This window comes from Nerophis ophidion, linkage group LG17, assembly GCF_033978795.1.
Source record: "Nerophis ophidion isolate RoL-2023_Sa linkage group LG17, RoL_Noph_v1.0, whole genome shotgun sequence".
Lineage (NCBI taxonomy): Eukaryota > Metazoa > Chordata > Actinopteri > Syngnathiformes > Syngnathidae > Nerophis > Nerophis ophidion.
Window position 1 is genome coordinate 39,875,398 of NC_084627.1, and position 16,311 is coordinate 39,891,708.

Below are 16,311 nucleotides of genomic sequence, written 5' to 3' on the forward strand. Positions count from 1 at the left end.
AGTGAACAGTATAAAGTGCAAATAATGCTGTAAACATTATTCAAAAAAGCAAAACACACAAACAACCTGAGTGGGATAAAATGTCTATAACTCAGCATCAATACTTGCTCTTGAACAAGTGTAAACTTTAAAAAATATATATATATATATATCTACACACTCCCTTCAATTGTTTGCCCCAGTCAGGGGGGGCAAGCAATTGAAATCCAAGCATAATTGGGAGATTCTTTCTAACAAAGACGAGCACTTGAAGATGCTCAGGTGTCAGCCTGCTCCTGTGTTCATCTATGATGAGTGCTAAAAAGCCTCTCACTCGCAAGAGTCATTAAAATGTCTTACAACTTTACCAACACGCTTGACTTTATTGTGGCATGTTTTGCACTCCACCTCTTCATCTTTTTCGTTTTGTAGGATAAAATAATCCCACACAGCTGACATTTTTACCGTAACTTTTAATTCAAACGGCCGTCTGAACAGTTAGAAAGCAAACCTGTGGATGTTTCGAAGGTGTTCTGGAAAATGCGGAACGGAGTTTAGGGAGCAGCAGAAGAGTGGAATGTATTATTTAAATCGGTGTGTTGGAAAACTCGGACCAGAGTTTTTTTAAAACTGGATCTGGATCGGCATTTTCCCATGCCTTGCCGATACTCATTTTTTGGCAAATATCGGCGGCCGATCTGATCCAAATATCGGATCGGGACAACCCTAATTCGAATGCATATGGCGTCAAATATTACAATTCAATGATTCTTTATGCATGTATTAAGTTTGATTTCAATCAATCAATCAATCAATCAATCAATCAATCCAAAGTTTACTTATATAGCCCTAAATCACAAGTGTCTCAAAGGGCAGCACAAGCCACAACGACATCCTCGGCTCAGATCCCACCATACTTGCCAACCCTCCCGAATTTCAGTGCCTCTCCCGAAAATCTCCCGGGGCAACCATTCTCTCGAATTTCTCTCGATTTCCACCCGGACAACAATATTGGGGGCGTGCCCTAAAGGCACTGCTTTTTTTGCTGCATTGTTTACAGAGCGCTAACTAGTTTATGCTGCTGTGTTAACATAATCAGTCGACAACCTAGTGGTGAATTGCCTCTAATTGCTTCTTGCTACAATTCTCCGGAGACAGCTTCCCCTGTAGCTTATTTACATATAATCAAAAGTAACTTGTAGCTTGTCTTACTACATTTTCCAAGTAGCTTGCCCGTCACTGTCTAATATGCATTCGATGCAAAACAAAGTCAGATGTATATGACCACTGTCCATCTGCACACAGTTCATCCGATTCAAGTTCAAGCTCAGATGAGGAAGAGGAGTCTTTGTCAGAAGGAGAGATGGCTTTGCTGATGGAGGAGGTGGAGGAGAAGAAGAAACTGATAGCTATTATCAGGAACAAACCATGGAGGATGAAGAGGAGGCTCACACACCTGAAGTAATCTTTTCTCCTTTGCTATATATCCTGGACATATACTTATAATATACATTTAATATGCATAAAATACAAAAGACAATTCCAACCATTCGTCATGACTAGGGTTGTACGGTATACCGGTGCTAGTATAGTACCCTGATACTAATGAAACAGTACTATACCGCATCTAAAAAGCACCGGTCCCAACACCCCCCTTTTATTTTTATTTTAATTTTTTTTAAGGGTCATGACAGCGCGTCGCCACGTCGTGACATTGCTGGTTTTACGAGCAGATGAGCATGTTCGGCAGCGCACACTCACAGAGTACTTACAAGCAGTCCCGGTGTCTAGACAGAAAAGGGAGAATGGATGCATTTTGGCTTAAAAACTAAAGATAAAGGTGAAGTTATAACACTGAAACACCCTAAGAAAGAGGTGCTTTAAGACATGGCTAGTTTGCTAGCAGCTAATGTTCATCTGCATTCTGCAGTGTTTTAGCTTCTTCTAAATCACTAATCATCGCCTCCCTGGCGACAAATAAAGTAGGTATCTTACAAGTATCATCCCTGCAGGACGAGGAATAGCTAAACATGTTTCACTACACATCGTGGCTCCCTGCCGTCACAATGTAAACAAATGCCATGTGTGGATCTACAACTGGGGATAGGTTGATTGGCAACACTAAAATTGGCCCTAGTGTGTGAATGTGAGTGTGAATGTCTGTCTATCTGTGTTGGCCCTGTGATGAGGTGGCAACTTGTCCAGGGTGTACCCCGCCTTTCGCCCGATTGTAGCTGATATAGGCGCCAGCGCCCCCCGCAACCCCAAAAACAGGGAATAAGCGGTAGAAAATGGATGGATGGATTGATCTACACCTGACATCCACTGTAATGATACCAAGTACAGGAGCGTATCTAGTCGATACTACTATAATTTCCTCGGTCTACTTTAGCATCACATCTAAAGGATATCACCACATGGGCTCAGGAACACTTCAGAAACCCACTGTCACTAAATACAGTTTGTCGCTACATCTGTAAGTGCAAGTTAAAGCTCCCATCGAAAATGTGTGGCGCATTATGAAGCGTAAAATACGACAGCGGAGACCCCAGACTGTTGAACGACTGAAGCTCTACATAAAACAAGAATGGGAAAGACTTCCACTTTCAAAGCTTCAACAATTAGTTTCCTCAGTTCCCAAACATTTACTGAGTGTTATTAAAAGAAAAGGTGATGTAACACAGTGGCGAACATGCTCTTTCCCAACTACTTTGGCACGTGTTGCAGCCATGAAATTCTAAGTTAATTATTATTTGCAAAAAAAAAAAAGTTTATGAGTTTGAACATCAAATATCTTGTCTTTGTAGTTCATTCAACTGAATATGGGTTGAAAAGGATTTGCAAATCATTGTATTCCGTTTATATTTACCTGTAACACAATTTCCCAACTCATATGGAAACGGGGTTTGTAGTATTGTACTCCAATACTGTAGATATAAAAGTCAATATGTGCCAATGAGCCTTCATTTTACCTCACAGGGAAGCTCAAGAGTTTGTGGACAAGTTTGAAGGAGCTCTCGGCAAAGGAAAAGGCAGGAAGTGGTACGCCTACAAAGTGATGATGACAAAGGTGGGAAATACAGTAAATTACACTTTTTATTTAGCATTCATGTTTATTGGCTCCATGATTTTTCTTTTCCTTGTTTTACAGAAATGGATTAAGTTCCAGAGAGATTTTGACAACTTCAAAACAGCATGTATCCCCTGGGAGAGGAAGATCAAAGACGTGGAAAGTATGTTTTTGGATTCCTGCTCGCCTTTGTGCTAAGCAGTGATGTGGAGACCAGAACCCCTTCCTGTGTCCTCAGGTCACTTCGGCTCATCTGTGGCTTCTTACTTCATCTTTCTGCGCTGGATGTACGGCATGAACCTGGTTCTGTTTGGGTTCACCTTTGGACTGGTGGTCATACCTGAGGTGAAGAAGTGACTTGATAATATTTGACTTTTTTAGACTTGAGTGCAAACAATAGTTTACAACAGTGATTCACATAGCTGTATTACGGGCTCCATGTAGTGCGGGGGTCGGCACCTCAAAACGTTGAAAGAGCCATATTGGACCAAAAATACAAAAAACTAATCTGTCTGGAGCGCAAAAAATTTAAAGATGTATATAAGTGTTATAATGAAGGCAACACATGACAAAAGTGTCTATATTAGCTATAATAACCTACTATCAAAATTACTATGTGTCGCTGGCTGAAGCAAACCTTCGTTGACAGGAAGGTTGAAATATAATATTTATTCTACACATTTTTACAACATCAGAAACCATTAGTAAATCAGAGGCTACTCAGAAGGTGAGATAATTCTATGGAAATGACTGGCTTTTAATGGCCAAAGGTATAGATGTGTGTGTCCAAGTTAAAGGAAACGGCAGGCTGTATTCTTTTAATATATTTATTACAATCTTTGGCAAGCTAGGTAATGTTTGCTGTGGTCTGGAACAACATGGCACACAAACAAATATCTGAAATGCAGCCAACATTACATACAGATAATGTGTCATGAGACATGCAAAACTAAATTTTATACAAAGAGGATAAATGTAAAGGATATTAAATGAGCTCAAATATACCTACAAATGAGGGATAATGATGCAATATGTAAATAGCATGTTAGCATTGATTAGCTTGCAGTCATGAACTGACCAAATACGCCTGATTAACATTCCACACACGTCAAAAACATCAACGAAGCGCACCTGTGGGCATTCCCGCACAGTATAAAACTTTTGATGGACAAAATGAGACAAAAAAGGAGTGAAAGATTTTACATGTAAACAAACTGTTGCATCACAGTTAACAAACACTATGGTGAGTTCAAGAACTGCTAAAATTAGTAGGAATAAAAGGATGTTCACCAAATACTTCCATCAGTGAAGCATACACACAAACATATTAAACAGTGGGCTTTCTAAAAATTGGGAATGTTTGTGTCATTTTTGTCCTCAAACAAAAAACATACTAAAAAAAAAAAATTACCCCATACTTTTCCATTTTCCCTAGTGGCTCCCTGGCAGGAGAGAGCCACAGGTTGCTCACACCCTATCTAGTGCCATGCCAAATAATCACTTGATTAAAGTACGGTGTTTATTATCCTATATTCAGAAACAGAGTTACTGTTCAAACACTGTCTACATTTAGTGTGCCCCCAAAAATTATACTTTTTTATATAAACCTCTGCCTTGTTTTTAATGGATATTTTGGCCTACTGCGTTACCGTATTTTGATATTGGTCAGTATGGTGGTACTTACAGTAGCGAGCCACGTTTTTTCTGTGGTGGTACTTGGTGAAAAAAGTTTCAGAACCGCTGGTTTACAAGTATGTTCATGCAAAGACCTAACTTTCAGTTTTTTGTATTGCTTACATAACAGGTTCTAATGGGGCTCCCCTATGGATCCATTCCCAGGAAGACTGTGCCAAGAGCAGAGCAGGCGACCGCTCAGGACTACTCAGTCCTCTTGGACTTTAATGTGAGTTGTTTTTAGGAATGTTATTATGATTATAACTAATATTATTGTTGATAATGATACATTGAGTATAACTCGTTTTACCATTATGTAGGACCTATAATATACTTTTATTTTGTAACGTATTACTGTGGCCTCTCAAACTGATGCCCGACAACTCAAGTAATTAAAAAAAATAGGGCTGTCAATGTTAACACATGTGATTTATTTTATTATTATAAAATAATAATTGTTTGCAATATTTTTTAACTTTTTTTTTTACAGTGTAGCCACTAAGATATCTTGAAACAACCTGCTTGGTAAAGTTAAAGAAGTGTAAATGGAAGCGCATTACAGCAGAAAGTAAGCAGATATTAACAAGTAGATTAATAATAGTTAGACAGAAGTTAACATAATTATGTCTGATGCAGTGTAGCAACCAGGTGTACACATAAGTTTAGGGCGGCTCCTTCCATGTATTGGTAGTGTCGATACCAAGGGTAGTATCAGTATTATATGATCGATTTCAGACCGATTATTTTTATTTTCACAAAATACTTTTTTTGTGTTTTTTATTTATTAATGTTTACAAACTCTGAGAATAATTCTGTGGACAAAGGTGGACTTTGAGGGCGAAAACCAAGGGATTTAAAAGAATAGTCAATAAAGTAGTTTTTGCTTTGTTTAGTTACTGTGTACTATTAACTTAATGTTAAAGTACCAATGATTGTCTCACACACACACACACACTAGATGTGGTGAAATTTGTCCTCCGCATTTGACCCATTCTCTTGTTCACCCCCTGGGAGGTGAGGGGAGCAGTGGGCAGCAGCAGTGCCGTGCCCGGGAATCATTTGTGGTGATTTAACCCCCAAATCCAACCTTTGATGCTGAGTACCAAGCTGGGAGGTAATGGGTCCCATTTTTATAGTCTTCGGTATGACTCGGCCGGGGTTTGAACTCACAACCTACCGATCTCATGGCGGACATTCAATCAATCAATCAATCAATGTTTATTTATATAGCCCCAAATCACAAATGTCTCAAAGGACTGCACAAATCATTACGACTACAACATCCTCGGAAGAACCCACATTCTAACCACTAGGCCACTGAGTATTAATTGAAATTTGTATGTAATAATAGAAAATAAATAATAGTTTTAAAATGTATTTGATATTGTTACACTGTCACAAGGACTGTATAAATACTTTAACATAGGGGTCTCAAACTCAATTTACCTGGGGGCCACTGGAGGCAGAGTTTGGATGAGAATGGGCCGCAAGAAAATATTTCTTTAAAAAAAAATTGCATACTCCTCAGCATGTCTAGTTGTATAATGACGTTTCAAATTGTATCCTTTGTGCACCGCAACTTTCTCTGTGCAAGTAAGACAGGTCGGGGTGCCCCTGTGCTCAACAAAAAAATATTGCATCTCCCTTTTTTCCTGGTATTGTCTTTGCTCATCACAAACCTTTCTCTTCACTGCAGGCTTTGAAAAAGACATGTTTGGGTTTGTGGAATATATTTGTATTTAGCTGATGCACGGAGAATAATGTTATTTCCGCAATGTGTGTCGTTCCGCTTTTCCTCCCTACAGCAACAAGGCGGTCGGCGGATAAAGTACCGGGATAGCGAGCGCTAAAAAAGTGACGGATCCCGGAGTGTTATCCGGCATCATATAGAAATATATGTAGTGTTCATCGTGTGAGGCAATGCAAATTAAACACGATTTGAATTGGTCCAGGTTATCGAGGACTGTTATTACTGACGGACAGGTGTCGCGGTGTGACTACAGCCAGGCACGTAAGAAAACCCTGGTCTCCATGGCAACGTTTCTGTTGCTTTCACTTATTTGGCGCTTTTCCACTAACGCAGGGGTAGGCAACCCAGAACGTTGAAAGAGCCATTTTGGACCCAAATAACACAACACTGTTAAGCGCCATTGATATAAAACTCGCGGGCCGCATTAACCTTAAACTTTCATATTAAGGTGGGGGCCACAAAATATCCTCCCGCGGGCCAATTGCGTCTGAGACTCCTGCTTTAATGCTTTTACAGTTAATAAATGTGATCGTATCGGACGATCTCAGTCATGGATGCTCGGTATCGTAATATAACCCTGCATCAAACCCTGATCCTAACATCGCTAATTTGAATATCCATCCATCCATTTTCTACCGCTTATTCCCTTTTTTGGGGTTGCGGGAGGCGCTGGCACCTATCTCAGCTACAATCGGGCGGAAGGCAGGGTACACCCTGTACAAGTCGCCACCTCATCGCAGGGCCAACACAGATAGACAGACAACATTCACACTCACATTCACACACCAGGGCCAATTTAGTGTTGCCAATCAACCTATCCCCAGGTGCATGTCTTTGGAAGTGGGAGGAAGCCGGAGTGCCCGGAGGGAACCCACGCATTCACGGGAAGAACATGCAAATTCCACACAGAAAGATCCCGAGCCTGGATTTGAACCCAGGACTGCAGGACCTTCGTATTGTGAGGCAGACGCACTAACCCCTCTCCCACCGTGAAGCCCTAATTTGAATATGAAATAAAAATCATATTTTTTTTCTTTAAATGTCTTTCTCTTAAACTCAAGGGAAGATGATGGATCAAAATATTTATATTTTGTGGATTACAGCCACCACTGCCTATTGCATATTGGCCATTACATTAAAAAAGACTATTTTATGACAAAAGAAACTATTGCATATTTTTTTTCACTCAAGACAATAAATGCAGAAAGATTACATTTTAATATCTAAAGGTTATTAATACAGTAGCAATTAAATGTGAGTGTTGCGGCTCAATTGAAATTAAGGTCTGGACCGGATGGTCAACTGACGTTCGAATTCTTTGAACTCTGCTAGTTTCTATTTAGCATTTTAATACATGACTGTAAATTTTTATATGGAAGAAGCATTTCTGTTTTCATTTTCAACCCTTAGTTCATTATCAAAATAAGAGTATATCCAGTAATACAACTTTCAAAATTACAGGAAATACAGGAAAAACGGTAATCTTCGCAAAATAGCGTGTTAACGGTTGTCATTTACAGTGAGCATTATTACATCCCACCAGGAGAGGGAGACTTCAAGTTAAAGAGATGTTGTGGTTCCCAGTAGAATAGTTTTATTTAGAATGAAAGATAAACCGCATTCTTTCTTTTCCCAGGGATATTGCAAGTATTCCGTTCTGTTTTACGGATATTACAACAGCCAGAGGACCATCGGCTTGCTCAAGTTCCGGCTCCCTCTGGCTTACCTCATGGTTGGCGTCGGAACGTTTGGCTACAGCCTGATGGTCGTAATCCGCACGTGAGTCATGAGCATGAAATTGGAATAATGTTGATGATCTTTCATGGCACACCAGTTTGTCAATGAGCCAATCAAAGAGCTACAAATCATTGTGGGTGAGATAATATACAGTATGTTTGTAAGTGTCAATCAAAAATGAGTTTGTTAATGTTTGTAACAAGTCATGTATGAATCTCATACATACTCATTGGCCAATTCTTCTTCTGCTCATATTCTCATGCTATTTAAAATAGTTCTGCCTTGATTAACAATTGTCTGCCTCTCGTAACTTTGCAGCTAGAAGGCCCTTGATTTTCCTATACGTGCTATGCAGGGCCGGCTCCTGGCAAAATCGAATATACCGAAAATATGGTCTGATTACAACAACATTTTAAAAAGCATATGACGTAGAAAAGCATATGACGTAGAAGACATAACAAACGGGCTTCACGGTGGAAGAGTGGTTGGTGCGTCTGCCTCACAATACAAAGTTCCTGCAGTCCTGGGTTCAAATCCAGGCTCGGGATCTTTCTGTGTGGAGTTTGCATGTTCTCCCCGTGAATGCGTGGGTTCCCTCCGGGTGCTCCGGCTTCCTCCCACTTCCAAAGACATGCACCTGGCGATAGGTTGATTGGCAACACTAAATTGGCCCTAGTGTGTGAATGTGAGTGTGAATGTTGTCTGTCTATCTGTGTTGGCCCTGCGATGAGGTGGCGACTTGTCCAGGGTGTACCCTGCCTTCCGCCCGATTGTAGCTGAGATAGGCGCCAGCGCCCCCCCATGACCCCGAAAGGGAATAAGCGGTAGAAAATGGATGGATGGATGGACATAACAAATCTTTTTGAGCATTTTGGCAAAACACTAGGTTTTTTTAGGGCCACAACCACCATGGTAAACACATCTTTATTTTTTTAGCGACATTATTAAATTAAAGGTATTTGTGATTTATCCCTTTCTTTCTTTTATTGCATTTATTGTGTTTCTTTAGTAGTAACCGTATGTGTCATGTTGTAGAACACAACTAGAATCCCCTTCAGGGGCCACAAAAAGCCTAACTAAGAAAGAGATGATGTTTTAGGGCCCCGTTTGTACTTCAGTGTTTTTTTGTCTTATTCAAATTTTGCCATCCATCTAGGACAAGGCCATCCAACGTAAAGGAAAGAAAAGAGCTTAAGCTATGAATCAAGGCGAGCTTATTACTAATAAGGCAGACTCTGCCATGACTCGGGTTGCAAAATTCCGGGAATATTCAAACATGGAAACTTTCCATGGGAGTTAACGGGAATATATGGGAATTAACGGTAATTAATGGGAATAAATATTGCATGCAACATGCTAGATATTGCAGCATGATTATTAGCTAAAACAACCTGATTTAATGCGAATTCAGTAGCATTTCAACCCTTCACTGTGCATTCCTTCATCACATGCACATATAATTCCCAGCTTGCTACACACTACAGCTTGGCTATTTAGGCCACATTAGTATTTGAGCTCAAGGACTTCATCAAGTCAGGTAAGTGTTGATGATATTACTGGGGTAAATATATTTGATATATGGTATTTATGTTTAAAAGAGGTGTAATTGCTTAATTCCTATATATTCCCATTAATTCCCATGGACGGTGTGCAACTTTGAATAATCAAAAAATGGTCAATATTTCCAAACTTCCTGATCTTAACTGTCCGTGGTAAATTTCCGGAAACTTTCCACCCCTTTGAACCTTAACTATGACACATTTTTGGTTGTGTGAAAATAATGGCACACAAAGTTTTACTAACACATGAATGTCATTAAAATACTTGAAAAAGATCACACTTTAAATGTGAAAATATTGTATAAATCCAGTCAGTGCTAGTCACATGAACTTGTGACAGCTTCTTCTTCCTAGCTCGATTATTTACTTGTTATTATAACCACCCAGGTGCTATTTGTGATGAGAGTTTTGTTTAGTTCAAATATTTGTGAAGTTGTGATGGGTCAAAGAGGCTTAGAATACAGCTGTTTGTGTCATGATCCGCTACTTGGATCATGTCATGTTCTGGTTTGGTTCTGTTTTGTATCTCGTCTTGTGGTTATTTGACTTCCTTAGTTCCTGGTGGCACTTCCTGTTTTGTTCCGTTGCAATTGTTTCATATTAGTGTGTTTTCGACGCACACCTGCCTCTTAATTTCTGTCTCTACTTAAGCCTGCCTTTTTCGTTACTCCCACTCGGATTCTCATTTGCTATTCAATGCAACAGGTGACGTCGCTATCCCAGCTTGTGGTAAAACTCTTTTTGTACTTTAGCTTCCACGCTATTCCCTCATTTGTTTATTTCCCTAGCTCACATGCTAGCGTCTTTTGTTCTTTCTAGCTCGCATGCTAGTTCTCTTGGTTTTGTCTGTAGTGCCTTTGTGCAAGTATTTCTGTTCTTAGTTTGTTTTGTTGTTAAATAAATCTTCATTCTTACCTTCACGCTGTGTCCATTCTCCGACTGCATGCACGAGAGAACAAAACCCGCACCACGATGCCAGCTAAGCGTCAGTTTGAGTGGGTGCGTGTATGTGCATGTAATGTGTGTGTGTGAGGGGCGGGGATGTGCTTTACAGGGGAGCGTGGCAGCTGAAAGTTTTATATTTGCTGTTAAAAACATTTTTTATAATCAATTTCTCAATGCTAAATTATGCATGTATTTTTTATTATTTTCTAAGACGATAAATCATTGAGAACTTATTGAATTAGGTCGGGACGTTGAGCATCTCAAACATGACGTAGAAACAACATGCTTTTTGACGACGTTTAATCAATGTTGGGTTCTGATGTTGAGTTGACCACTGAAACTTGGTCATTTTCCAACCAATATTCTACAACATTGAAATGACATGCTTTCTGTTTATTCAGTGTCAGGATGATGTTGATTTCCATCCATTTTCTACCCCTTGTCCCTCTCGGGGTCGTGAGGGTGGCTGGGGCCTATCCCAGCAGAAATTTGTCCGGAAGGCGGGGTACACCCTGGACAAGTCGCCAACTCATTGCAGAGCCAACACAGATACACAGACAACATTCACATACTAGGGCATGTCTTTGGAAGTAGGAGGAAGCCGGAGCACTCGGAGGGAACCCCCGCAGTCACAGGACGAACATTTAAGACGGAAAGCACTGAGACGTGTGCATTCAGTAATAAGGAGAGGGTCTAGTTGGTCGTGCATTTTTTTTCTGCCTCATTTCAGGGTCTCACCCACGGGCCTGACGTCCGTTACTCAAATGAATTGTGTGCGATGAACACATTTGTGATTGTTTTGATGTGTAGAAGTGTAGGATTAAATAAACTTTACTTCTTCCCCCTCCTTTTCAGACATGATGTGTAATTTGGAACATGAGATGTGATCCAGTGTAATCTTATATGCATGTTTTAAATTACTTTAACACACGCCATCCTGTCCTGTCATCTGCTTGCTGGTTCAGGATGGCCAAGAATGCGGACCTTGGCGGCGGAGACGGTGAAGATGGAGAGTTCACCTTTGGCTGGAAGATGTTCACCAGCTGGGATTATCTCATTGGAAACGCTGAGACTGCGGACAACAAGTATGCCTCCATCACTACCAGCTTCAAGGTAACCAGAGCAACCACTACATGCATGGAATATAACATAAGAATACAAATACAAGGTTACTCTTTCAATAAGCGAGACATAGTTGCGTTATTCTGTGAAGAAACAGTTACTCCCACTAAATTTGTAACCATACTTTCAAATAACAAAGTGGATTACCAAGGACATGAAAGCATGTTTAGTCCAAAAGAAAAAATATATATATATAAGGTGACACAGGAATTTAGTAGGAAGGCTAGTCTTGCTAGAATTAAGTATAAGGACACCGTGGAGAAAAAAATGAACATCAGAAAATATTAAAGAAGCATGGCAGGGCTTAAACATCATGATGGGAAGAGCTCCAAAACCTGCAGGGATCACCTGTTTGGACCCCACCTCCCTTGCACAACAGCAAAATATTTTATTCACCCGCTTCAACAACAGCAGCACAGTCCGCTCCACCCCAAAGGACGCTATCCTCCACAAAGCTCATCTCCCACGCTTCCAGAACGTCTCTCTTTGCAAAGCTGATGATTGGCCGCACCTTCCAACAGATGACGACAGACCACTATTGCCTCAAAAATCTGTTGAAACCCTACTACCCTTGTTTTATCCAAACTCAACCTACTGACTGGCCCGACGGAACCTGTACTGATCTGCCGTGGCCCCTGCCAGTTCCTCCCACTGCAAGTTTTACTCCCATCCTCAAATCTTCATCCCCATCTCAACAACTTGCTGCAGCAGAGAAGACCATAGCTCCGGCCGGTGCTACCGACCTTCAAATCTTCACCGATGGCTCTACGCTGACTGGCACCCAGAATGAAGGAGCAGGTGCGATAGTTTTTTGTGAAGATGACATCCTCCACACTTGGCATGCTTCCCCTGGGACTTTTTAGCAGCTCATTTAAATCTGAAAAAACATATCTTCGATGCGTCTGCCTCACAGTACAAAGGTCCTCAGTAGTCCTGGGTTCAATCCTGGGCTCGGGACCTTTCTGTGTGGAGTTTGCATGTTCTCCCCGTGACTGCGTGGGTTCCCCCCAGGTACTCCGGCTTCCTCCCACTTCCAAAGACATGCACCTGGGGATAGGTTGATTGGCAACACTAAATTGGCCCGAGTGTGTGAATGTGAGTGTGAATGTTGTCTGTCTATCTGTGTTGGCCCTGCGAGAAGCTGGCGACTTGTCCAGGGTGTACCCCGCCTTTCGCCCGATTGTAGCTGGGATAGGCACCAGCGCCCCCCGCGACCCCAAAGGGAATAAGCGGTAGAAAATGGATGGATATCTTGGATGCATCAGTATGACAACTGGTCCTCAGTTTCCATCATCAGCGACTGCAAGTCCCTGGTCCAAGCTGTCAGCAACCCCAATATCAATCCAATCCTCCCTATCGGCTTGTCCCATTTTCAAAATGGATGCTATTCATCTGGGTCTCAGGACATTGCAACCTATCAAGCAACAAGCTCACAGATGAACAAGCCGAGCTCAGCTCCTCCCTCCCCCAAGATCACAACAAACTCGATCGATTAACTTGTCATGCAATCATCCGTAGGAGATGCCTGCCTGCCCCCTCCAACCATCCCTGTCTCATCTTCCGAACATCCCACAAACCCAGCCCTCAAGAAGAGCTTTTGTTGTTGAAGAAAGACCTCACAGACCTCCTCCGATTCGGAGCCAGTCACCACCCTGCTCTCCGAAGGTGGCTTCATCTGACGGGAAAGTGTGAAGACGATGGATGTGTGGTGAGGAGCAAGAATCTGCCGAACACCTCTAGTTACGGTGCCCAGCGCTGATGACAGAGCGGTATCAGCATCAACTTGGCAACTAATTTGGTGAACTTCAAAGCCTCCCATAAGCGTGTCTAGCACTTCTGAGATGACTCAGGTGACAAACAAGCAAACAAACAGCAGCAAACCAACAAACTGGACCCCTATTTAACCCCCAGCTCCCCCTCCAAGCTCTCACTATTGGTGAGCAGCTTGTAACCTCCATTCTGCACGGATTAAACCCACACAAAGCCTCTGGCCCTGTCACTGAACTGTACAGGCGCTCACTGGGAAAGAAGGCCATCTTCATAACTGAGGACCTCTCCTGCCCCCCGCAATCCCACCCCCTGGATCACTCCTTCATGTTGCTGCCATCAGGCCCGGAAAAACATTTAAAAGAAATCATTCAACTCCTCTGCAATAACTGTTCAAAGCAACATGAAATAGGTTGAATACCTGTTTTTAATTTTGTGATAAAGCCGTGTCAAAGACAAATTTCTCTTTTTCACTGTAGAAACAGACAATAAAAATATATTGTCTTTTTTCAGCTCCACCTGAGTTGTTTGTGACAGATTTGTCTGTTTTCCACTAACTTGTACAAGAACAGGAGTCCATTGTGGATGAGCAGGAGAACCAGAAGGATGAGAACATTCATCTGCGGAGGTTCCTCAGGGTGCTGGCTAATGTTCTCATCACCTGCAGTCTGGGAGGTAGTGGATACCTCATCTACTTTGTGGTGAAGCGCTCTCAGGAGTTTGCCAACAGAACTGATCTCAGCTGGTATGAGAAAAATGAGGTGAGGACATTTTTTACCTATATAGTACAGAAAATATTACCAATTCTCACAATTAGTTATCCTTGGAGAACTAATTGTGAGAATTGGTAATATGTTTGATTTCCACCTAACTATTTCAACCTAAAACATCAACCTTAATTGCATTTCCCCTATTTTAGTTTACATTGTGAACTAATTAGTCGCATGCAGGAGTTGGCATCTATGAAATTGTATAATTTGATTGGTGGTTCAAATTAGGATTGTTGGTTCAATGTGTAAATCCTTTAATGCCATTGAAGTTAGGGAGTATCCCAGTTTACACACTCTGGATTGGTATCAGTTACATACAGGCTATAGAATATTTACTGGATCGAACATTGTTAAAAAAGGAATATATGTAACTATCCGATTTGATTCAAAAGCCCAAACCATCATGTTAATGATAATGAAATGATATAGAGTTTAGAAGTACTAAATAGTCTGTAGAAAGTATAAAACTGTGTCCTATTAGTGAGTGTGTTGCAGGTGATCTACTACAACTGTGTGTACAATTGATAACAAGTGCAAAAGTAATGCAGACCAGCATATCAAAATGAGGATTTTGTGTGTACTACTGGATTTCACCATGGATAAATTAATTTATGGCCCTATTCTCCTGGTTGCGCTTAAAGAGGTCTTAATATGCAAAACCAACTTTTCTTACCTGTTGGTGTTGGTACTTGTTTTTGTGTATTTGAGATCCCTGCAAGCCCCAAATGTTTAACTGAAACCATGGCAGCATTGCGGAGGATAGAGATAGATTTGGTCACACCTTTCAGTGATATAAATCTCAAAGTACCACAATAAGGCAAATATTAAAAACGATCAAATAAAATCAAACTTGCTGCAAACGAGGCGTTTAGAATTTTAGACTTTAGTGATGTTATGTCAGTTGATAGCTCCATAAATGGCAAAGGTTTACCTGAAGAGCTTTGCGCGAGTCCGCCATATTCATTCAGTTGTAGTCAATAAGTTAATTTTTTCATATACTTAAGCAAAAACATAAAGTGATAGCATGTTCTAAGTAAAATAAGTTTTCATTATTATTTTCTCTATCTTGTTGTGGACCAGACTACTTCATACATGCACATGCAAGCTAAAATCTTCCGCTGTTGCCATTTCTAATCAAAAAGTAGCTTATAGTTTTAACACACATCTGTCAAAGCTGCAATGAAGGGTGGCAATTTCTTGACTTATGCGCTACGTCTAATACTTTTTTGTGGACTTTTTGAATCTGCACTGCAGCCACATTCTGTAAAATTTCCCCAGTCTACCCGATCCTGTCCTATCCTATCACGGTCCACATTAAATGTCCATTAGTACCAGGATGTTCAAACACGGTGTGCCCCCCTTCTTTTATTTTATTAGCTTTCCGGTAGTTTCTTTTCTAATTTTATTACGTTTGATGTACACTGCATTAGAATTTCAAATGCAATATGATAAATATTTTACCTTTCAGGTCTGCTGGACTTATTCCAGACTTATAGAGGCACGCAAGAACAAAAGTATTTAAGTCGATTTGAGCAGTGGTCCCCAACCACCGGGCCGCGGCACGATTGGTACCGGGCCGCAGAAGAATTTTTTTATTCATTTTTATAAATAAAAAAAAATAAAGAAATATATATATATATTTTTTTTTTTAACTAAATCAACATAAAAAACACAATATACACTTACAATTAGTGCACCAACCACAAAAAACTCCCTTTTTCATGACAAAAACGTCTCTTTTTCATGACAAAGAAAAAATAAAATAAAAAATTGTCCCGGGCCGCGGGACAAATTATTAAGGGTTGACCGGTGCGCGGATACAAAAAGGTTGGGGACCACTGGATTGGAGAATACGTGGCATGATTTGACAGAGAAGTCACACGTTTACGCTTGCTCCAAAAAAGTTTGCATCTTGGGTGAACAGACAGAATATGCACA

The 16,311-nt window shown here is 40.8% G+C and overlaps 1 protein-coding gene across 1 annotated transcript in view; it reads left to right on the forward strand.

Moving 5' to 3' along the window:
- Window positions 1-16,311, forward strand: part of tmc2a (transmembrane channel-like 2a) — a 42,265-nt gene that overhangs the window by 13,821 nt on the left and 12,133 nt on the right. Inside the window, exons 3-10 of the mRNA XM_061877180.1 lie at window positions 1,285-1,440; window positions 2,959-3,049; window positions 3,131-3,212; window positions 3,288-3,394; window positions 4,854-4,952; window positions 8,110-8,252; window positions 11,680-11,827; window positions 14,176-14,364. Of these exons, the coding sequence (XP_061733164.1) occupies window positions 1,285-1,440; window positions 2,959-3,049; window positions 3,131-3,212; window positions 3,288-3,394; window positions 4,854-4,952; window positions 8,110-8,252; window positions 11,680-11,827; window positions 14,176-14,364 (1,015 nt within the window). The remainder of the gene's footprint in view (window positions 1-1,284; window positions 1,441-2,958; window positions 3,050-3,130; window positions 3,213-3,287; window positions 3,395-4,853; window positions 4,953-8,109; window positions 8,253-11,679; window positions 11,828-14,175; window positions 14,365-16,311) is intronic.